Here is a 24078-nt window from a genome sequence, read left to right on the forward strand (position 1 = left end):
CCCAAGCCGAGTCCTAGGCCTCATTGTCTATCACTTACCTAGTAATGTGATGCACTCTTTTTTTACTCAAAATAGATCGTCATAGGGATGGGTATATATTCTAGAAACCATAGCTAGTTGCCAATGAAACTTGTGTATTTGAAGAGCGGGTATGTGGTCCAATTTCTTCCTTCATTCTTAAGGCTGTGTAGTGTTATAAAAGCGGACACTCTTAAATTCCAGAAGGTGGAGGCATATCGAAAATTTGTTGACACCCACGCTAATGAGATTCGAAACATGCACATAATTTTTATCTATTTATTACTAAATAGCAAATATCTGGGGGAAGTATTAAAATATTTATTTTTATAAGGACCTCTAGTGTACGGATTATTACATTATGTTCTACATAATCTATAGTTCACACAATCAATGGATAAAATGGCAGTTTGATAAAGGCAATTGTTGAAATAAAACTGATGACATGAAATGTTTTTCTAATTATAAATAAAATTTTAATGAATTTAAAGTAAGAATATTTTTTCTCTCGACTACATGGGTGTTACATGAATCACAAATACATTTTCTATTATTATTTCATCTCCGCCAATACTAGTCTAGAATGATTATAGGATATATATATTGGGTAAATATAAAGAGTTTGGTACAAAATCGAAATAAAAGTTTATTATCAATTAAATCGGTGGTATGTAAAGTCACAAGCCTTAAAAAAATCGTTTGCTTTAATATAACACACATTAGCTCAAATAATGCGAATATCTGTCAATTTTATACAAGCATAGTGAAAATTGTTTCAAAAAACACTCAAATTGCTGAGAATTCGTAAGATGAACGTTCCACGATGAATCTAGTTTAAAATCATAATTAGAAATACAAGACGGATCGTTATCTAGTGGATAATACGGAAGTGCTTCCGTACTCAAATGGGGATAGAAACACTTATCTTCCTTCGGCACCAAATTAGTATCGCCCATGTGTATCCAGCTGTCTCCCAAATCATATTTCAACGAATTGGGTAGCAGTAAATAAAGTCTGAACGGTTCCTGGTTCGATTTAAGCTTCGCTTCGCTCACTTCCCATATAGCCTTAACGTGCTTAACGACTTCCTTTAAAGGCTTAGAACCTAGCTCGTACATGAATAGCTTCTTAGACAATGTATACTTCTGTCTAGTGTTGTAATTAAATCGCATTTTTGTCGTATCTTCAGTCAGCAACAACGATTGCGGAATGTTGTACATATGACTAGTAACAATATGAACAGTCATAAATTTGGGTTTGGCGCTGATTTCCTTGTGGATGTGGTTTGCCGCTTGAAACATTCCGCCCTGGTGGACGATTCCAAAAAATATTACTAGTAATACATTACATGCGCACCATATGACAAAGATTGACGATTTTAATTTAGCTTTCCATTTGCTGTCGCTGTCGTTTTGACAAATAGTTTGCGTACTTAAAAATATCATTGGCAATAATAACGGAATGAGGAATCGCGGCTCTTGGTGCGGAAACACAGATAATATTATGAGAGGAATGAGAATAGACATTGCCATTAATCCGTTTATACTTTGTATTTTAGGAAGAGCTCGAAAATTTCCTTGAAGTAATCTGAAAAAATATACATACAAATTGATAAAATAATTAATATTTGAATAAACGAGTCGGTTCAAAAAACTGAGGTATTTTTTTATTTGCAGATGAAGAGAAAAATATAAAACTGTTTAATTCAAGCCCTTTATGATATAAAGGGCTTGAATTAAACTGTATGATTTCTAAATCACAGATATAAAGGACTTGAAGTAAACTGTATGATGTCTAAATCAAGGCACCTTGTAGTGTGAAAAGCAGCTGTTTCAAAATAAATAATATAATATTCGAATTTTTGAAAAACATGAGATTTATTTACTGGAATGCTACGATTTCTGTTGAGGTCTGCATGACGTGGAAAAATTCACCAGCAAAATTCCTGCTTCGTTTTGATAAGCATTAATCGATCAATGAACTTTATGGAAAATGTCTAGAAGAATCCAGAATTGTTCTATATGCAATAGTTGGTTAAAATCTAAACTTTGCATTCACTTGGTGCCTATTATGATTAAACTACTTTGGTTTTAGAATTCCCAGGATCACCAAATGTATTGAGGTTTACAATGACAAAAGATTATTTTATTTTTATTTAAGATCTTCCATTGTAACGTGACAGGTGTAAAGCCTAACGCGTTACAATGGAGTAAATCTGTACCAACTGGGTAAATCAATCAGATATTTCTACAATTTTTTCATTTTTGTATATAAATCAATACATTAGATATCAAGTTGAAAAAAATACTTTAGTTTTTTGATCCTTTGTGTATATTTTATTACCTGTAACATGTTCGAATAATGGAAAATAATCCCACCACAGCTAAAACGTTGAACAAAATTGGAATGTTTACAAGTGTATGCAACCATCTGGGATGTAAACCGTGCGATGCTAAATTGTTGCTGAATATATTGTATCTTAAAAAGTTCAATGGAGTGACGACAAAATTGTTCATTGTTATTTCGGACGATTCAATATCAGATATCGTCAAATAGCCATAGTAAAATGAGTCTGCTAAAATTAAAACAACAATAGCCGGCATACTGCTCAATATGAATATAAAAAGACGCACGTGAAAATCTTTAAAGCCCACGTGTCTGGATCCGAGGCCTCGCAACAGCCAAAGGAAAACAGATGGGAAAGCAAAAGCTACGAAAGTGGGCCTATTGAAAATTCCAACCACCGTCACGGTGGCAATCTGCATACATTTTCTTAAGGAATACGACGGCAGTAACTTTTTCAACTTGAATAATTTAACTCGTTCCAAGATGCTTTCGGCTTTCTTATATTTATCAGATAATACTTCATTGTGGTGTATGATACATCCGGACGTGAGCATACACTCGGAAACGAGCAACAACAAGAAAGATAGCAATATAATTTCTAAACTATTAGAAAAAGTGTGCGTTGCATAAATTAACGTAACGTGAGAAGTAGCCATGAATATTAATTTATTGTTGAAATCTTCGCCGTACATGTGGCATATTTTAAGTAGGCAATAATCGTTCACGAACGATAACAAACAGTAGCACAAACGGGGAACGACTACTAAGAAATACGGCGTGATGAGATTGATATCAAAGTATTGTATGAAATATGGATTGACACTTTGCAATAATCTGAGAGGTATGCCGATGCTCATATGCGGTAGCACCATATTACGCAAGGGAAAAGTGTTGTTAAATTCCCAAGCGTGACTCCATTCGACGTCCAGCGCAAGACCTGTAATTGAATTTAATTGTTATCCGGAAGGTGTTCGTGTGAATTTGAGTGGAGATATAGCTCACCGGCGACGGGATCGAGCGTTTGAAAGAATTCATCGGGATGTATATAACCAGTCGGTGGAAGGATGGCTAAAAAGACTCGCAAGAGAGCCAAAAACCAATAGGCGGCTGTGGGAAAGCGACGCGAAGGCGGCGGTTGGTTGGCTAATACAACTTGGTCGAAGAAAGCGCGTGAAAATTCACGACGCTTCAATTGCCATCCACTTGGCTCCTCGCGTCGCCATCCGTTCAGCAGCGAACCATACATCGCGACACGGCCACTGACATATTTGACAATAACGTTGTTTTTAATGGCCATCTTGTAAAATAAATACAACAAATCCATATCACTTCTTCTAATCTGATACCAAATATAAAAAGATATTTTCATCCATTCATTAAACCAAAATCAATATGTACTCGAATAATTCTTTCCTTTATTTTTTCAAAATTATATTCACCGCCATAAAATTTTGATATAACTGATTTACATCCGCGAAAAAACGACATTAGCTTAATGCTTTTGATTACTAACAGGCTTTTTAATCTCAAATATATTAAATTTAAATTACAGTCTTTACAAAATGCCTCTGTATCGATTTTTATATATTTATGATAAAACTTCAATACGTATATACAAATCTCGACAAGAAAGTGCAGGCTTTCGAGCAAAGGCTTGGTCATTTACTAACCAAAATCAACTTCAAGGTTGTTGTCACCGAGATAACTATTTTGACACTCTTTGTCATACTGAAACAATATTTTTGCTGGAACCTTATTACTTTATGAATAATTAGTCACTTGCTTGAAAAACTGCCGCTAAAAATATTTTAGATATTTTAAATCCAATGCCTTCATTGCAAATATTTTAGCCGTTCTGATCTATTTAGAATACGGTCAGTAAAACTATTGTTATAATCAAGATGTTTGGGCTCAAGCTCCACGTAATGAGGGGGGGGGGGGGCTAGCCGATATAAATAACCGGGGTTGGAATATTTTTTTATAAAGTGAAAAAATTGTTTAGATATTGGGGCGATCGATTGATACATTTTAAAATTTTATGTGAATAAAAATAAATACAGTAAAATCTTGATATAACGTTGCGCTTACATTGCGCGCAACTACTCGCGCAACTATTTCGCCGAAAAACTCGCCCGAGTGTAGACTCGCCCTTCCAATTTAAACCGAACGAAACGCTGCGCGAAACAGGCGAGAAAAAAGGTGAGCCGTCAGCAGGGCCGGCCCTAGGTTATTTAGCGCCCCAGGCAAAAACTAAATTTGCACCCGCCCCTCCACCCTAATAATACTTTAATAACTCGTTACATGAACGCAAAAATATAATTCAAATTAAAGTAATTTAATTTTACATATATTTGACACCATACTCTTTTTGCGAGAGTGGGTATTTAAGAATTTGTAGTTTTATTTTCATCGCGATTTTTTACGTGTGAATTAATCTAAAGAGTGCACAGTAGTGTATACAAAAAAATATTAGATTATATTCTTTAACAATATTGTTTGATAATTTTAAGTGAATATTGGGCCTTTATTTGGTATCACGGCGCCCCACAAGATCTAGCGCCCCAGGCGATCGCCTGTACTGCCTGCCCCTCGGGCCGGCCCTGACCGTCAGTTTAAGCGAGTCTGTCGAGAATGCTGTATTTGAACAAAAAAAGAAAACGAAGCAAACTCAACGCTGGTGGAGTCTATATGATCATATGGGGCCGATTTAGATTTGCTATGGCCAAAACTGGTCGGCCCTTGAGTAGCACTGGCGTGACAATTATTATCTCTCGACTAGCAATCTTCCACGCTTTCGGACGCATCATCTCACGTCCACCTCGTAGCAATGTAAACACCACAAATAATTCAATAAAACATTACTGCTGGCTGCAGTAATGTTTTACCGATCTAGGAAAATACATAAGGATATTCGAAACGATTTTTTAACAAATTCAAGTACTTCTAATTATTTTTTAAATATTTAATTTTATATTTTATGGACCGTGATAGTGACGGGTATCAATTAGACACAGATTGAGCCGCTGCAGTAGTATATTTATTGACGGTTACAAGTGTTTACATTATAAGGGGTGCGCGCGCGACGGCACGCAGAGTAAAAACCGTCACGCAGATGCTACTCCAGCGCCGACCAGTTTTGGCCATAAAAAATCCAAATTCGGCTCCCATAATATGAAAAAAATACAATAACGATGTCTGTTAGAAGAATATACTATCAAAACGTGACAATACTTTAGACAGGACTAGAATATACTATCAAAACAGACTTTTGGCAATTATTTTGGCTCAATCTATGTCTAATTGCCACCCGTCACCAACACAGCCCTTAAAATCCCATCAGAGTTGGGATCTCATAAAAACGAATGATTTGTTTACGATTCGATGAAGCAGATTATATATGAATACTCCTGATTCATTCCATTGCACGCAAAAAGTATTGTTACGTTTTGATAGTATATTCTTCTAACAGATATCGTTATTATATATTTTTTTCATATAAAATTAAATAATTAAAAAATAATTAGTGGTACTTGATTTTGTTAAAAAAAATCGTTTCGAATATCCTTATGTATTTTCCTAGATCGGTTTATATAAATGTCACACCATAACGAATTCTTATTTTGAATCGATGGCGACAAATTCTAAGATAGTCACAGATGTGGTGTTCGTATTCTGAAGTATCATTTTTATGCCTAATGGCATTTTGCAAAAGCCGATAAGGATTTTGCGTAAATTGAATATTTACGACCGAAAAGTTTTCACTGATATTGATATTTCGTGAGTGCCCTCACAAACTTTTATAATTATCACTAGCGTAATTTTAATATTATGACAATTTGAAAATTGCGATTATTTGGCACATTTTTTGATCGCGCGAAAATATGCCGGCGGTACGTGACAGAAGCTGCCGTCCATACGTCATTCACGGCCGCCGTCCGGACGGCATTTGAAATTTGCGACAGTGTGATCGCTTACTCAAAGTCGTAGGTCTCGGCCGACTTTAGTTGTAGCTTTGGTTCGGACAACTTCCAGAGAGTGTAGTGCAGGCATTAGTAAATATACGGGGCGCGAGCGCACCGAGGGTTGTCAGTGGAGAGAAATCCGTTACGCCAGAGTTACCAGAGGGCCGCCAGGTTTTGGCCATGATGAAATATTTAAATACATAAATAGCCCCCACAGAGGCAATGTTGCACGAAAATAAGAACATCAAAAACTTTACTTTGAGGGGAGAAGTTGAAATATTTGCTACTCTTTAGGATTTGCCGCTTTTAGACAATCGCCTACTTGCCTATTCCTATGTTCCCGATATTAATGCATAAAAATCCTGGGACACCTTAAGGTAAGAGGACCGCAGGTAGACCGCGACTCAGCTGGTCAGAACATAAAAAGATCTCTTAATACTTGGCATCACAAACTGGTGCTGAGTGGCTTAGAAAAATGGAGGTTGAACAGAGTCAACTACAAAAAGGTGTAGGGCATATAGTCCATCCAAGATGTCAACGTATATCATCGTTGTGTTGGAAATAAGGGTGCGTGTACGCATGCATGCATACATATACAGTTTTCCGCGAATTTGTTTACACCGATAGGAAAACGTTACCAATACTAAATCAGGGCTATTTTAAAGGTAGGGTGACCATACGTTGGAAATTAAATTAAAAATTATAATATGTTATATTTTTATTATAAATTATTGTCATGTTGTGTAATTTTGTAATCAATAAAACAATTCCTGTAATATTTTATTGGCATTTTTAAAAATATTATATTAAACAGATATTCAACCTGAAGAGTGATTCCAAAACTGCTATCATGTTTTTGAGTTAAATATTATATGTATATAAGTAAACAAAATTTAGCGACGAGATATTTAGCTAACAGGCCGAGGGTTGCCATGCGATAGCATTTTTAATCTAGATTTGATAATTTTTTTTGGTGTTTTTATTATTAATTTTGCGAAATAAATATTCGTTATTACAGTTGTACCAGCAAACGTTGATAACCTTGAATTTTTTAACGTTGGCAATACTATAATCACTGACAAGAGCTAGGTGTGATTTTCGGCTTTCATGTTCTAAAAATATCGTAAGATTACACATATCTATTAATTAAAAGATTATATTTTATATAGCCAGTTAGAATATACGCTTTATTATAATAACGGTAAAATATACAAACAATTTTAATAACTCATTATTATCGTCTGTATTATTTAATTTTCATTATATTTATTTCAGAATTAAAACTTGTTCGACTAGATTGTATATACTATATAGTTTACGAGACATAAATTATATATAAATAATTTTTAATAGAAATACATCTGACAAGAAAATAAAAGTAGTCAAAAATGTCAAACGAACACAACAGTATCGATACTAGTGAAAATGACCAAGCTGATGCCGTTCCATTTGCGAATCCCAGTCAGTTTTTTACTCAGAGTAATACAGATCCTCCTGCCACAGTAGCGAGTCATTCGACTGACTTCAATGTAAAACCTGTGCCGCCCTTGCGCAAAAAAAATACAAATAAAAAAGGTAATACGGTACAAGAAAGAGCGCCTCGCCCTTTTCCCCCTCTACCAAAGCAGAAAGGTAATTCATTCTATCAATTGTAAACAAGATTTAGAAACAATCATTTATTAAAAAGTTATTATTTTTAGCAACAAATATTTTTAACATATCGCAAGCAAACGGAGTACAAATCGGGAATAATTTTACTTATGTAATTAATAATAAAAAAAGTCAAACACCCAATGGAAGTGAAAATATCTCTAAAATTAAACCGAAGAAAACTCAACAACATATTAAAATAATGCAATCTAAAGAAGAGGTACAATTTTGATCAATAATTTATTTATTTCTTCATCCGATAGCATTAATATTATTCATTTAACGTTACAGATCTTGCCTAGCTACGTTAATAAGATAAGCGAAGGATTGGAGGATTGGAGAGGCTTATTTCACAATTTAGAGTATAAACCAAGTATGATTGACAATATTTATGAAACGCATGTTTCTAAAGGAATCAAGGAGGTCTGGTTTAATGTGGAGATTATTGTTTGTATTTTGTAAATATCTGAATTGTTGAGCTTCTTTTGCAGGTTATCTATCAATTGCTTCTTGATTGGATTCAACACAAAGATATGAAGCTGGGAGATTTGTGCCAAATGCTATGGGACCAACAGAGATATACATCGGTCGACGATATTATTGAAATACGCAACCAGGATAATTTAGATAATGTGCCAGAATAAGACTTAAGAATTAAACATAAATATAAATTTGCATTTTTAAATGTAAGTTTCACAGTCATATTTTTTATAACTATAATCGGTGATCGGATTAAAGTGCACATATAAAAATGCTCACATTTAAATTTCTTTAATATTTTCCCGTTTTGTTCAGCTTTAAAAAGTATAAATATTTCTATTGATTGTACTATGGTTAAGTCTGAAAGTACAGTGGCATTTGCTCTAATTTATATTTTAACAATACCTTTAATATCTGTTTTTGCTTAAACAGAAAAATACATTATATCTAGATATTTATAAATAATTTTAATTTATTATACTTTAATCTGCAATTAAAATTACTAAGGTTTATCAGCAGGTTCTGAACTATATCTCTGGGTAATTTTTTCTGTGCACTTTAATCACCGAACATAATAATGGTCTCACTCTTTAACTACTTAGGGATAATAGCATAAGATACTTGATCCTTAAGGCAAGAACATCTTAATGAACACAGACATTTGAACATCAACATTATTTTATAATATATAACAAAATTTCAAAGTAGGGATGATAATTCAAATATTAAAAATATAGACCTCATATACATTTTAAACCTTATTTTAATTTTAAATTTGACAAGTGTTTTATGTTTAGTATTTACAATTATGTTTTTCTTTTATATTTTCGCTATTTACTTAACACTTTCCTTATTACACATGTGAATATTAGCTATTACGTACATGTTAGAGAAAACTACAATTTTAATGGTTATCAGGGTGCTTCTCACTTCACAAGTTAATAAGGAATGTGTGAATCAAGTTATTTCAGCTTTTATTAACAATATGTTTAAGATTGCTTGTTTTTACAATTAAATTAGTGACACTTAATGATAGTTTATTTGTCAATTAGTGTCATTTTTTTACTATTATTTATATCTTTAAAGAAAATCATACAACATAACTTCACAATTGTTTTTATAATAGATGCATAATAATTTTTATATTATGTCAATTAAGTGATATTTCATAAATTTCACTTACATTAAACCAAGGTGTATGTGCCGTAAGTTTGTTATTCTTACTACAGTGGTTCCTTGACTCGCGAGTTTAATTCATTCGTAACTCAAATTCTTTGTATATCAAATTAATTTTCCACATTAAAATTAATTGAAATTCCATTAATCCATTTCAATGGGGTTAATGGCAATGAAATGCTAAATACCTAAATTAATGAAGTTTTTTTTAAGTTATGTAATGCGTTTTTTGCTCGTATTTCAAAGTACTAATTAGTCAAGTTACTTGTAAGTTGAAGTTTCACTGTACATAGTAGGCTATATAGTTTATATTACTCTTTTTTTTATGAAGACATCAAAGGAAAAAAATGAGTAATTGTCAACAGTAGCGTTTTTCGCCCCTTTTTACAAAGGTTTGCACCTTTTTTTGTCTGTTGTAAGTGCAATTTTTAAAATAATATTGTTGTTTTTATATATACATATATACAATTAAATATTAATTATTATAATTAACATATTTTTATCTATAATTTTATATTGAAAGAATATAAAACTTTTTATACATATTTTTGATACGTTGCATAGCAATATAATTGCAAATATTTGTGTGAGTTAAAGAATATAACATGTTTTGGTGATCATGTAATTCCAAATTATCAGTGTTGTAATTTTATAATCAAAAATTTATATTTATATAATAAATTAATTTAAAAAATGTTTTGATTTTATTTATAATATGTATGTATTTATCTAAAAATAATGATTACTCATGAATTTATTTTTATTCTTGGTTTATTTCATAATTGTATGAATAATATTCCAATTACTTTTAAAAAATAATTTTTAATAGTAGTTATTTTATCAACTTATTTTCCATTCACACAATTGAACAAAGATAATTTGCCAAGCAAAAACACGAAAGAAATTGTCATTTCAGAACTCCCAAGAATTTACAGAGCAACTAAACTCACAATGGCCCCGTGCACTTCAGTAAACCATTAGTAATAATAACCAAATCAAAAATTATATAACGGTACTAAGTACTTTTATTTATCATCTTCGACATACGCATAGAAAACAAATGGGATTATCTCATGCACTGAGTGTTATTATTATATATGTATCCTCTAGTCGACGTTTAGAAGTGACCACAATGGTTTTGCGCTTAAAGAGCACACGGAAAACAGAACCTTTAGAGGGACATCATTTCAGACTTTTCTAGGGAGTGGGGCAAAAGTTGGCCAGTCGGTGGTTATTTTTTTAACATTTCCATAGTAAAATTTCATTAAATGACATGTATTTTTCTAGCCAAATTCCCTGTTTAGAATCCACGTCAATAGCAATAAAATCGTGCCATCGCTGCCGTAGTGAAAACGTTCGGTTATCTAGCTTTCATATTAAGACATTTTCTAAAAATATTAGGACTTACAATAAGTAAAAATCGAATGAAGCATATCTAAACCGAATTTTGACCAATAGGAGAGCGCAAAAAACAATTATCCCTTCTCAGAAATCAAAAATCCACGATAAAAGCAATAAAATCGTGTCATCGCTGTCGCAGTGGGAACGCTCGGTAATAAGCGTTCATACAATTTTATTGCTTTTGACGTGAATTTTTGACTTCTGAAAGGTGATAATTGTTTTTGCGCTTTTCATGTACTTTGACCAACACTTTTATATCAGAAGTTCATAGTAATATTGGTAAGAATGGCTATCATATTTTAAAAATATAGTGTAATATCGAAGTGCAAACAAACTATGGAACAATATGCTATATGTGACGTCTGTCTGTACTTATTCTTCTGCTTATTTTCCCCTGAGAGACGAGTTGGCATGGTTTGTATTTTACACTTGACCAAATGAAATTTTTAAAACTATAGTTAGTTTTTGAGCTTTCATTAGGTTAAGTTTGATTTTAAACAGCAAATGGACGTTTCGCAATTGTCAAATTGAGTTTCATAGACATTTTAGAGCAGTATGTAATTTCACTAGCGTCTATCAGTTAAATTATATTTTCGCTAGTATAATTATGTATCTACTGGTGAAAATTATTTGGACTTAACAAGTAAAAATATAACTTCACTGAAAAAAACACATTCACTGTAATATTTATACATCACATATAAATAATGTAAAATATAAAAAAGAATGTAAAATACTTCATATGGAAAAGTTGAAATCATATAATTTACTAGTATATAAATTATATTTTCACTGGTAAAAATATGTATCTACCGGTGAAAATGTATTACAATATCATTTTACTGAAATGACATATTTAAAAAAATATTTTCGTGTAGATATAAGACTGTATTTTTAGATTTTCTTTGAGTGACAATCTGAGAATTTCTGGTTTATAATCAGGGACGACATTTCAGCTTTTTCCAAGGAGGATGGTAAATTTCGGCCGGTCAGCGGTCGTTTTTTTTAAATATTCCATTTTCATTAAGATTCACCATGTTTTATTAAATGCCATTAATTTTTCTGGTCAAATTCAAAAGAGGCAAATGCCCTTGCACTCTTATTTCGATAGGAAAGTTATTATTTAATAAGCAGGGCTTAACAATACAGAAATTGGTCTAAGTAAGTCTTCTCTCCTATTAGTCCAAGAATTTCATTTTTCACTATCAGCATTTTGAGAGTACCATTCGATTCGACTCGAGATTTGGACATTAAAAGAAAGTGATCGACTAGTGCCACGAACCAGCAGAGAATCTCACGTATTTCAAGAGGCACCATCGAAAACTTCTAAAAAAATAAAGTTGGCAAAAACCTCATATTGAAAATGTTATCATTACATATAAAATTACTAACCAACTAGGACTAGGATACGAGCTACTTATTTATTCAAAGCATCATTGGGGAATGAAGTGTCTTTTTCGCTCTTAAACTAGTTTTATAACAAATAATTTACAATAATGCGACTGCTTCAGGTCTCAAGTGATGATTTATAGATATTAATTCAAAGTCGTGTGCCCATCGTGCTGAGTGTTGTGCACGTTTTGCTTCGACTATACGAAAACGAACCGGGGCACTCTTGGATGGGGACATATGGGGCAAAAGTATTGTTCTTTTGACCTTTTTTAAATAAATATTTTTTTATCAATGCATGCATATATTCAGGGGTACCAGCAAAATATTTTCCTGTCTAGCAGAACGACGATTCATTGATATTATCTCACTCTCAGTGATTTGATGCATCCTGATGATTCGAAATACAGTTCTATTGTATAAAAATAAAAAAATCTCAGCGACCTTGAAAATTGGACATAATCGAGTAGTAGTTTATGTATATATTTATTTTCTAATAACTCTTTCTTTTAATGCTCACCAAAATAAATCTCTCCTGCAAAATTATTTATATGTATTGAAACAATGAGAGATAAGAAGTTTGCATTTTTTATAATTGGAACTTATCTACAGTTGTTACACAAACAAATTCTGTGTATCAGTTAGTTTATTGTTGCTTAGGTAAGAGGAGGGAACTTATCTACAGCTGTTATACAAATTCTGTGTATCAGTTAGTTTATTGTTGCTGAGGTAAGAGTCGGTATTATCACTAAGCACTTCATCGCATAAAGATTATGTCATATATAGATATAAAATCATATTTTATTAATTCAAAATTAATGAATACTTGATAAATATTTTGACATTCACACATACAATATTTTATACCAACATATACATATATCATAAAAGTTGCTATAGTACATATATGTAAAGAATTACTCTAATTTTTTAGTTATTCTATGTATGTATATATTGAACTTTGGAATGTTAATATCCACTTTGACGTCTAATTGCTTTAATTGAGTATATGAGGTTATATTACATAAGTTAACCTCTGAATTTAAAACAAGCATTTTAAAGACTTCCATGTTTAACCATTTCAAAATAAATTCTTTAGAATGAAGGTGGATAAGAAAGACTTGAACATTGTTTCGGTGTGCGTGGAAGATGTACGTTTTCCAACATCACTCGGAGGTCACGGATCGGATGCATTGGTAAAATATATTTATAAAACAAACATATATTTCAAAATAAATACATACATATAACAAACATTTTTATAGCACACAGATCCAAACTATTCTTGTGCTTACGTAACAATCAAAACAAACGGAGGCTACTTTGGTTATGGTTTGACGTTTACGTTGGGTCGTGGGACTGAAGTCGTAGTCTTGGCTTGTAACTCTCTGAAGCATTTCTTGCTAGGAAGAAATGCGTCAGATATATTCGGAGACTTTGCTTCTTTTTGGCGTACTTTGACGAGCGATTCTCAAATGAGATGGGTAATAAATTGATCAAATACATTTAAGTAATCTAATTATAATGGAATGATTTTAATTTAGATTGGGCCAGAAAAAGGAGTTGTGCATTTGGCTGTTGCTGCTATTATTAACGCTTTATGGGACATGTGGGCAAGAATAGAAGACAAACCGGTGTGGAAGTTGTTAACCGATTTGACTCCTGAGGTTTGCCGCTTAAACATCCATCAGATGTGGTTCTTTTTTATACATATATATATATATATATCAGAAGCATGCAGTGAGATAGTTTCCCTCTCGTTCGCTCGCGTGCTAATTTTTAATACATACAGTGGTATTTATATTTAATTTATTATTTAATAAAGGAATTGGTGTCAACTATTGATTTTCGATATATCACTGATGTCATCACTCCAGATGAGGCTATATCAATGCTTCATAAAGCAAAGGATGGCAAAAGCGAGAGAATTGATTGTTTATTGAAAAGAGGATATCCTAGTTACACTACTCAAGTTGGTAAGATTTTTTATTACTATTATTGTTAATGACATAACAGGCGTTGCTAAAAGTTGCCTGTAAAATTATGAATAGTTTAATTATTTAATAATATACTGTCTGTTTGTATAAGATACAACCTTATTATTATTACGCTTAAGTGCAGCATTTAAATAGTCATATATCAATAGTTAATACTTATTTAAAATAAGATTAAACCTTTTAGATATAATAGATTTTCCATTGGTAATACATATGAAAAATTTCCAGTTAATTTGTACTACTTTTATGTACCTTCGATGATTTTTCATAATGTACAACACGAGGTTCAAAATAGTAATGCCTTTTATTATAAATTTTATTTACATATGTGTATTATTTGATAGGATGGTTGGGATATCCGGACGATGTCATTAAAGGATTGACAAAGAAATATTTAGGTATGGGATATAAAAGTTTCAAGATAAAGGTTGGACTCAATAAGGATGATGATTACCGAAGGTGCAGTCTAATTAGAGAAGAGATAGGCTGGGAGAACGATTTGGTATTAATTTTATCTTTGTAGCAAAGATATGCAAAAACATGATTTATAAGAATATTTATATTTTAGATGATTGATGCAAATCAAGCATGGGATGTTGATACTGCAATCGATTGGATAACGTATTTGGCTAAATTTAAACCAATGTGGATAGAAGAACCTACGTCTCCTGATGATGTTTTGGGACATGCAAAAATTGCTGAAGCTCTTCGGTAATATTATATAATTGTCCTGGAGATTTTATTTTGTTGTTTTATATTTTTATCGAATTTATTCAAGGGGTTACTTATTAGTCTTTTGAGATGTGAGGGCTTTCGTATCGCACTTTAACAAGTGCATTGATTCTCGAATTGGTTTGTTTAAATGAATTTATATTTGTATGAATTTTGTTGACATTTAATTTAGCTTGATTTAAAACCGGTAACCAGGTATCCGAAATTGCTTTCACGTCGTCTCTATTATTCAGTGCTATTTTTCTTTAATTTAGATTTTAATTACTTCTCTATAATTTTTTATAAGTTTTTAATTTTGCCTAAAGTTTTAGTTGAATCACAGTATATGATGATTTTCATTGAAAGTGTGGTTTGCCGAAGTTGATTTTTCATCAAAGCATTTTATCGGGTTCCTATGTTCTATCCTTCTTTGTGAATATTCTTTTTATCCTTCTTTCGATTGTGACAAACCGTAGGATTTCATATGTGCAATACAAATGCCCTCACATCTCAAAAAGCTAAGTAACGTGTTGAATAAATCCAGTAAAATCTTAAACAACAATATATACATATAATAATACTTTTTAGACCTTTTGGTATTGGTGTGGCTACAGGAGAGATGTGTGCTAATCGTGTTATGTTTAAGCAGTTTATGCAAGCCAAAGCTTTGGAATATTGCCAAATCGACAGCGCTAGAATTGGAGGAATCAATGAGATTCTAGCCGTTTATTTAATGGCTCGCAAACTAAATGGTACTTGGATTAAATACAAGATATTGATATCAATAAAAATATTAAAATTTATGTTTTTAAAACGCTTTTAGTAAAAGTATGTCCGCATGCTGGAGGCGTCGGTCTTTGCGAAATGGTACAGCATTTGCAAATGTGGGATTATGTCAGTTTATCCGGTACTATGGATAACAGACTCATCGAATATGTTGATCAACAGCACGAACACTTTGTGGATCCAGTTGTCATGAGTGGAGCGAATTATGTCGCACCCGAGGTTAGTAATCTCTATTAACTGAGATGATTACTTCAACATCGAAACGTCAGCAAAATAGAAGAGAAAAAGAAAAGGTGTGATATGTAAATGCAACTAAATATATTAATTCATTATAACTTTTAGAAACCTGGATATAGTACCGAATTCACAAAGGAAACTGTGAATAAATTTGTATATCCTCATGGAAGCGAATGGAAGAGGATGTTGGATGAAGGTCTTTTCGTAAAGCAATAATTTTTAAATAAATTGTATTAATTCAAGAAGAACATGCAGTTTTTTTAATATATTTATGTGAATATGTATAAATATCAATCAATTAAATTAAACATACATAAATAAACTATTGTTATTAATCCTTATTTCTTTTTTGAAAAGAAAAAGCAGCAAGTTTAGATTGCTTTTGAACTGTAGGAGTACTTTTACCATCGTTGAGTTCTTCAGGTTCCGGTGAATGCTTTCTCTTTGGAGTTTCAGCATTAGTCTGTAGCTTCAGACTTTTAAACGTTCTTACACCGATCTTAGTTAATTCTGAGGGTGTTAGTTCTTCGTGTTCATTTAAAAGAGCTTCCTTATTTTTCTCATACCATTCGGGAAACTTTTCAGTTGGAAGCGGACTTGAAATCTATGATATAAATTATTTATTAATTACTAAAGAAAAAAGAGTAATAACACACATTGATCATACAGATTGTCTAGGTGTTACAGCAGGTGATTGAATTTGTTCATTAACCAAAGTTCTTTCCGTAAGCGCTAATGGATTGCCATGTCCATTCTTTGATAGAGATTTATCGTTGCTTGATGATCTTCTGAATGGATTTTTACTACCTTGAGATGATTTCATAAATGGCTAAAAATGATATTAAATACATTTAAGCATATTATTTGATACAAGATATAGTACTATATGTTTACCATTGGTTTGAGTGGTGCAACATCTTTCTTCTTAGTGACCGGTAAAATAATACTTGCATCTAAATCTTGAGCTTCAGTGTCCAGCGATTCGTTAATTTCTTGTTGTGCATCATCAATAATTTCAGTCTCAATATTTTCTTTCCAAGAATCGGCTAGATTCGTCAGTTTGTCTGCTAGATGTAATTTGCCTATCCTTGAAGCATATTTAGCAGCCAATACTGCCAATTGGTGGTCATGTAACAGTTCAATTATTTCAGTAGATCGCTGCTCAATTTCACTACGGCACGCGAGCTAAAATATTTAAATACTCTCATAAATCAAGTTCATTATTTAGTATTTATAAAAATACCTTACTTACAGCAAATAATTTCAGTATAATTTCTGTACGATTTTCCTTATCTTCTGAAGAAGTTAAAACTGTGTTACGTCTTATAAGCTCTTCATTTTGTCCCTTTTCCGTATCCATTTCACACAAAGGTAGCTGAAAATGTATTACATGTATATGTAGATTGTATTAAGATTTAAAATTTTTGTTAACATTAGATACTTACGCGTAACGGTAAGTTTGTAGCTATAGGTCTTGGCACTGTTAGCGGATAGTGGATGCCACGGCAAAGAATAGCATTGACAATTTGAGCCGTTTCATTAACCTGTTCATTGTAAGATTTTTATAAATTGATAAGAGATATTTATAAGAATTATAACTCACAGCAATGACGAAAAACGTGTCTGAAACTCCTTTATAGTGATTAGCAGTATTGCAAATGGGCACCCATGTGTTTGATGTTATGCTATACAAGCGAAGCATTCCCACTGAATCTAGCGTAACAGGTGAACCAAATTCTGTAGCTCCGAACCATAAGATTCTGGAGCTGATGGATAATGCAACGATAATGCCAGTACGCCGACAGTTTACAGACATTCCTAAAATTATCAATTGTTGTATATATTTATTTAAACTTATTATACACGTTATTTTGTACCTTGCACATGGATAACATCCATTGCTAAATGTTGATCATGTAATCCAGGATCAGCAGAATGATACATTACATTTAAAATCCCTTTACGACCTGATAAAGAAACCGGAGATCCTAATAAGGACAAAACCTAAAAAAAAATATTTCAGTGAGTTATTACTACTTATAACTGTATTATTGAGTAATAAATTGTCAGGTTTTACAACTGGTTACACATTCTTAGAACAACCAGGACATAGAATTACTTTTTCCACTTGCATCGTATGGTTCACAAAGCATCTTAAAAAACTACAGATTATTATTCTGATGCGTCATCTCAAGCAGTGGAAAAACCAGCCACACGTGAAGTAGCCAGGTCACCAAATAAGGGCAAAGGTGCAAAATAATTAAAAGTGTACTTTTAAGAATTAATTACAAGTTAAATAGAACAAAAAATAAGTCGTCTAAGAAAGCTCTCTTTGCAGAAACTACAATACCAGTTAAGCGTAGGCATTTTTTCATGATGAAGCAATCCAGGTTGATTTATTAAGAAAAGTATCGACTTAGTCAATGATATGAGAAAGTATATACAGATTTACCATTCAAGGATTCAATAATGTGTAAGAAATGCATAGTAGCACAAAATATGATCATGTTAGAAAGAAATAGGCTATTTATTTTTGACAATTGTTTAAAATAGTAATTTTCATGTTATTAAAGGTAAATGAGCTTGTTTAGCTTACAATCTGCTACCCACATCTCTCTTTAGAGGCGAGATTAAATATGGTAAAAGTTCTCCGTTCAGATCTCAACCTAATTTTTTGTTGAAGAAACTTACTTATAGAAGCAGGTTTACAGTCTAATTTCTCCCTTCAGAGGTAAGATATAGTCTGAAGATTCGATCGGTAAATTGTGCAAATATCTGACATTACATTTATATTATTACGGAAACAAAAACTAATTAGATTTATATATTTCTAGTTTAATTCCAGGGCTTTATAATAGATTAAAAAAAGTACTCAATTTATTACTTACATGTAATTGTGTTCCAAATGGTGTAAAAAGACGTAATAGTCGAGTAGATGTAGCAGCTGCAACTAACGTATCAGTGGCTGTAAGACAAAGAACTTCTTCGATATCTGCGAGAGTCACACTCCATTCTTTACTTCCACCGATTAATGCTATACATACAATTTTACTGAAAGGATAAAATACATTATAACAAAAGCTTTAAGATAATATTGCATCGCAATCATATCTTAATACCTAGGTGCTTCACAAGCCAGCACAAGAACAGTAGATGATAGACTTGCAAGAGTATGATTTAAATGATTATTCAAATGGATGCTATGATGAGTGTCTGTGTCGTGAAATTCAACTTCAATGTTACTATTGTCTTCGCTTGAATGACAACGCACTATTCCAATTTCATTCCAGCACATGTATCTATTAAATATATTAATTAATAATATAAAAGTATATAAATATATAAATAATATATATTCAACCTATGTTCTAGATTTAACGGAGTGGATGAGGGTTGAAATGGGGGTTGAGCTGGGACGTTTTCGATTACTCGTTGAGGCGATCTCGATCTAGATCTGGATCGAGAATGACTGCGCGATCTGACTATAGTTTTGTCAGCATCTTCTTTATTCACTGCTAATGATTCATTTTTCAATTTTCGAAGTGATATCGTATTCTCGTCATCCTCTTCGCTGTCTTGTGGATACTCCAAATTACTATTACCGTCTTCTGCGTTAAATAAATAAAGCAATTAATTTTCAACTTAAAATTATTAATGAGAATGGGCATAAATGAGAACCTCTTTCTCTCTCTATGATATCGATCAAATCTAGATTTTCATCTTCATCGTTTGATGCTTCATCATTTTTATCTTCGTAACAGTTGATGATTGTTGCTAGTTGTCCGGAAATATCGCAAAATGCTAGCTCACCATTACCTAAATATGGAAGCAATATTTTAGTATTCCAAAAATTTTCAATAAATTATCACTAAATTTACAAACCAGTAGGATTCCAAGCCATCGATGAAATGTTTAAAGAGCTGATATGTTCTGTAACGCCTAAAGTTATCTGTTGGTCAACGTTCCATACAATAACTTGACCGACTGTGTTACTTGCAGCAATATAATTTCCGCATGGTGAAAATAAACATATTGAGTATGGAGGTTTAATCTAATAAAATAGAAATAAAATTAGTAGAGTTCAATGATTATTTGTTTAAATAAATATTATAATTACTTGCGAGTTGCTCAAAGCAAATTTTTGTTGCCAAGTCTTAGTATCTAATACAACAATTTCTTTATTTGAAGGATATGCTAATAGATTTCCAGTGGTAGGCTCAAAGTTTGCACGTCCTTTGTTGAAAAATTAAAGAAAGTATAGTACAGTATAAATATATTATATTAATAGGAATAAAGCAATTATTTACCAAGAACTTTGGCAGAATAAAAACTGTTGACTTTAGGTATTCCAGGTATTTCTTTTATAGTGGAGAAATCTTGTAAATCCCAGATTCTGTATAATCCATCGCCGCATGCCGTCATGCAATATTTTCCTGATGGACATACGGTTACTCCGAGAACAGGTCCTTGATGCTTCATTGTATTGGTGTTCCACTTGTCTCCATCTTTAGAGCAAAGTCTACCTTCCATATTTTCCGAGCAACAAATGAGACCCTGCAATAATTAATATTTTATTGTTTTTCGTAGAAACAAATCTTGATTTACTCTAATACTAATCATTGTCGTTGTAAGTATAACCGCAATCATGGCAATGAAAAATTTTATTTTTCGATATAATATATTCCTATTTCAATTATCAGCCAGACAACTCTAAGGAGGAGGAAAAATTAGCATTTATGCAGTGCTGTTACTAGCGGGGGGGGGGGGAAACACGTGGGTGGCCAATTCAACAAAAAGTGAAAAAATAATATTTAGGAAATAGACAATTTATTATTATTCAGTGATTCATTATAATTTGAAAATAAAATACAACAGAATAGACACTTACTCTTAAGTTTCTCTAATCGGTATTTCTTAAACTAAATTTATATTTTTTGGATGAAAAATTTATGCTTTTGAAGATATCTAAATCATCATATTTCCGTTTCTTAAAAATTGACGCCTTATTCGTCACACAATTTTTATTGTACGAATAAGTACTCTTTAAAATTTCTATTTGAATTTTTTCGTGTAATTTTTGATGCAATATATAAAGCTGTAAAATTGCCGCCTTCTAGAAGTTAGTACCCAAAGTACCGCCCAAACTCGTCTTCTCTTAATTGGCATGGCAATCCTTTCGTCACACAAAGTAGTTCTTCACTAATCTTATTATTTGAAAATCCGGAAAATATACAAATGGCAGCTGATTTTGTTCTTCTTGTTGGCCATACTGAAACTATAAGTCAGGCACCAGATATGGACATTGATGGAAATTTGGGCATAGTACCTGTATTATCATCAAACTAGAAGGAATATAAAATTCAAGACGAAGATGAATATGAAGTTCTTGGAAATGAAGCCAATTCCATATCTTTGTTAAGCTTAAAGGAATAAGTTCGCAGGTATATAAACTTTGTTAAACTTAGAGGAACAAGTTCGCAGGTATATAAATGGAATAACGGTATTTTTTTAAAATCTGTAGAGATTATTGTTAAGTTTGATACTGTTATGTTGATCACTTAAATAATGTTCAAAAATCAAAGGAGCTTAAAACTCATATGCCACATTACTTGGGTAAAACATTTCCTTAACGAAATAATTAATTTATTAGCTGCAGGTGTAAACAAATAAATAATGCAGGTTATGAAATCTTCTAAATATTTTTTTATTATATTTGACTGTGAACCTAAATACTGAGCAAATCACATTTATTGTAAGGTATGTAGGTATAAGTACTTCAGATAAACAAGTCGTCATATGTGAATTTTTTTGGATTTGTATCCCATCACGGATACTACCGGTGAAGGTTTGTATGATCTCCTATTAGAAAAATTGACTAGTTATGTTCAAAATATTAGTAGTCAGGGTTACGACAATGGATCTAATATGTGAGGTAGAAATATAGGCATTCCAAGAGCACTCTTTGTTCCTTGTATTGCTCATATTTTGAATTAGTGGTAAGTGATGAGGGAAATAGTAGTGGAGAAATATTTGATTTTTTCGCAATTATTCAGGAGTTATATATTTGTACGTATGAATCAGGCGCATGTGGTGAGATATCCTTCCTTTGGCTTGCTAACACATAAAGTAACGGACACCCAAATAGCACGTCTCCAATTTACCGTGTTTTTGGGGGGTCTACTATATATGTAAATATTTAATAAATATACTGAATTTTGTAAAAACAAAACTACATGAAATACGAGTATTTTTGTATTTTCCCAAAATTTATTTTAATGAAATAAGAGGGCGGCGAAAAGTTGACTTGCACACAGCCGGCCAGGTACCTAGGACCGGCCATGCATGTATGGTAAGTTTATACATACCGAATGTTTTTCCGATAGTGCAATATCCGTAACAGGGGCCGTGAATCGTGTAACAATGCCATCTTTATCGAACGATGGATATGTGTATATCTGAACTGCATGATTATCAGTCGAGATGTAGAGACGATCGTTTTGAATTGTGACGGCAAGTGCCCACTCGCCGACGCACACACTACGCGGGTCATCGTCTTCCAAGCCCGACCACACTCTGACGTCTCCGTCAGATCCACAAGTTAAAAGTTCACTAAGGAAGAATATTTTTTGGTTAGTTTAAATCTTCAACGCTAATTTATTATGTGATTATACCTTCCATCGCTCGTGTATATTATATGAGTGTGGCCTTCGGCGTGAGCATAACGCGGCGGACGTCGCTCCATTTTAAATCCTAAAAATTGATACAATTTATAAAGTAGATTATTGTACATTAAAGTAATTGTCTTAATCTAATATAAATATGAAGTGGTGTTAATTAATAATATATTTGAATTCAATGCTGTCTGATCAACTACTATATATAATATTTAACAAATATTCTAGTAGTGTAAGGTGACCAGACGTCCTATGATGAGGTTTAGTCTCCTTGAGCAAAATTTTCGAAATGACCTTTTTATTTTTTTTTGTTCCCGCAGCAATCTGTCCTCTTTTATTCTCTTTGAACAAGATTTCCGGGGATGGTCTTTAAACAAAAAATTCTAAAATTACTTTTTTGGCTCCCTCAGCAATTTATCCTCCTCAAACAAAAAAATTGAATACAGCCTTTTTACTTTCGTTTTTTTTCCTATGATATTTTCAAAATTTGGTCACCTTGAGTAGTAATACATTTATTTAGGCAGTAATACAATACAATATACGCATATTCTTTAAAATTAAATTAAAAACTTACGATAAAAACTATTTACGTAAGTTGTAAAGTAATTTATTTACGTTATTGGTTATTTTTATTAGGAAATTCGTTAAGCAAGCACTCTTCAAGTGTCAACTCTGGCGAACTCGCGGGAACTTCTTCGCAGTGTTGCCATAACATAAAATTGCAACAACAAACGTCACTTGAATGTTTAAAATAAAATAATATATTACTAATAAGTATTTTAATAACGGTGTAGCGACCTAGTGCTACACATAACAAGGAATCGGGCCGGAAAGGCGTTGCACCCCTAGCGCCGATCGCTGCTCACCGACCACGGCGTTAAGACCAAAACCATCCCTTAACGCGCTTGGGGACGCAAAAGCTCGGCCTATTCCGAACGGGACCCGAAGCTGAGAGGACGTGCCGAAAGCGCTGCTTTCGGCGGACGGGCGTGGGGACGCTGTCCGAATCCGCTCCCATCGCCTCGCAGCGCCGCCGGAGCCCCCATCTGACCGGGCGAAAACCTGCCGACCGTCGAGACCTTCACAGCCAGAGCCCCCAGACATTACGAGGTAGAGTTTTGGGCCTAATTCCGCCGGAGCGCCATCGCGAGCCCCCGAGCACCCGCTAGAGTCCTGGACACGCCGGAGAGACGCCGCGATTGCCCGATGACCACAGGAGCCCCGCCGCGCGCCCCCATAGGCGCCGGTCGA

The 24078-nt window shown here is 32.9% G+C and overlaps 4 protein-coding genes across 9 annotated transcripts; 2 read left to right on the forward strand and 2 right to left on the reverse strand.

Annotated features, from left to right (window-relative positions):
- Window positions 1–644: 644 nt before the first annotated feature.
- PIG-Z (phosphatidylinositol glycan anchor biosynthesis class Z) lies at window positions 645–3676 on the reverse strand. Its single transcript, XM_088202867.1, has 3 exons — window positions 3367–3676; window positions 2362–3301; window positions 645–1605 (listed from the first exon to the last, which is right to left on the reverse strand). The coding sequence occupies exons 1-3, from the start codon at window positions 3659–3661 to the stop codon at window positions 738–740; spliced, it is 2103 nt and encodes a 700-aa protein (XP_088058993.1). The 5' UTR covers window positions 3662–3676; the 3' UTR covers window positions 645–737.
- A 3699-nt stretch (window positions 3677–7375) lies between these two features.
- imd (death domain-containing immune deficiency protein) lies at window positions 7376–8908 on the forward strand. Of its 3 annotated transcripts, none has more exons than XM_088201772.1 (5): window positions 7376–7527; window positions 7602–7958; window positions 8027–8196; window positions 8268–8399; window positions 8468–8908. In XM_088201772.1, exons 2-5 carry the CDS (start codon window positions 7715–7717, stop codon window positions 8618–8620), a joined length of 699 nt encoding a protein of 232 aa, XP_088057898.1. In that variant the 5' UTR covers window positions 7376–7527; window positions 7602–7714; the 3' UTR covers window positions 8621–8908. The 3 variants fall into 3 exon arrangements, with proteins under 3 accessions (XP_088057898.1, XP_088057900.1, XP_088057899.1); XM_088201774.1 differs by having other exon boundaries at window positions 7379–7449; window positions 7680–7958; XM_088201773.1 differs by having other exon boundaries at window positions 7383–7449.
- Window positions 8909–13030: 4122 nt separating this feature from the next.
- LOC148227358 (mitochondrial enolase superfamily member 1-like) lies at window positions 13031–16475 on the forward strand. Of its 2 annotated transcripts, none has more exons than XM_088201391.1 (10): window positions 13031–13151; window positions 13522–13618; window positions 13688–13906; window positions 13967–14089; window positions 14248–14398; window positions 14764–14921; window positions 14988–15130; window positions 15719–15882; window positions 15954–16135; window positions 16259–16475. In XM_088201391.1, the coding sequence occupies exons 2-10, from the start codon at window positions 13523–13525 to the stop codon at window positions 16367–16369; spliced, it is 1347 nt and encodes a 448-aa protein (XP_088057517.1). In that variant the 5' UTR covers window positions 13031–13151; window position 13522; the 3' UTR covers window positions 16370–16475. The 2 variants fall into 2 exon arrangements, with proteins under 2 accessions (XP_088057517.1, XP_088057516.1); XM_088201390.1 differs by lacking the exon at window positions 13031–13151 and adding an exon at window positions 13251–13436.
- Ctf4 (Chromosome transmission fidelity 4) lies at window positions 16370–23521 on the reverse strand. Of its 3 annotated transcripts, none has more exons than XM_088201387.1 (17): window positions 23443–23521; window positions 22825–22903; window positions 22519–22762; window positions 20461–20707; window positions 20271–20386; window positions 20036–20204; window positions 19832–19969; window positions 19515–19761; window positions 19273–19452; window positions 19042–19204; window positions 18031–18157; window positions 17757–17971; window positions 17599–17697; window positions 17406–17528; window positions 17048–17338; window positions 16821–16982; window positions 16370–16757 (listed from the first exon to the last, which is right to left on the reverse strand). In XM_088201387.1, exons 2-17 carry the CDS (start codon window positions 22893–22895, stop codon window positions 16485–16487), a joined length of 2865 nt encoding a protein of 954 aa, XP_088057513.1. In that variant the 5' UTR covers window positions 22896–22903; window positions 23443–23521; the 3' UTR covers window positions 16370–16484. The 3 variants fall into 3 exon arrangements, with proteins under 3 accessions (XP_088057513.1, XP_088057512.1, XP_088057514.1); XM_088201386.1 differs by having other exon boundaries at window positions 23402–23521; XM_088201388.1 differs by having other exon boundaries at window positions 23221–23521.
- Window positions 23522–24078: the final 557 nt, after the last annotated feature.

Source organism: Plectrocnemia conspersa, unplaced genomic scaffold (assembly GCF_051122295.1).
Source record: "Plectrocnemia conspersa isolate PC_06_02 unplaced genomic scaffold, ASM5112229v1 ptg000013l, whole genome shotgun sequence".
Lineage (NCBI taxonomy): Eukaryota > Metazoa > Arthropoda > Insecta > Trichoptera > Polycentropodidae > Plectrocnemia > Plectrocnemia conspersa.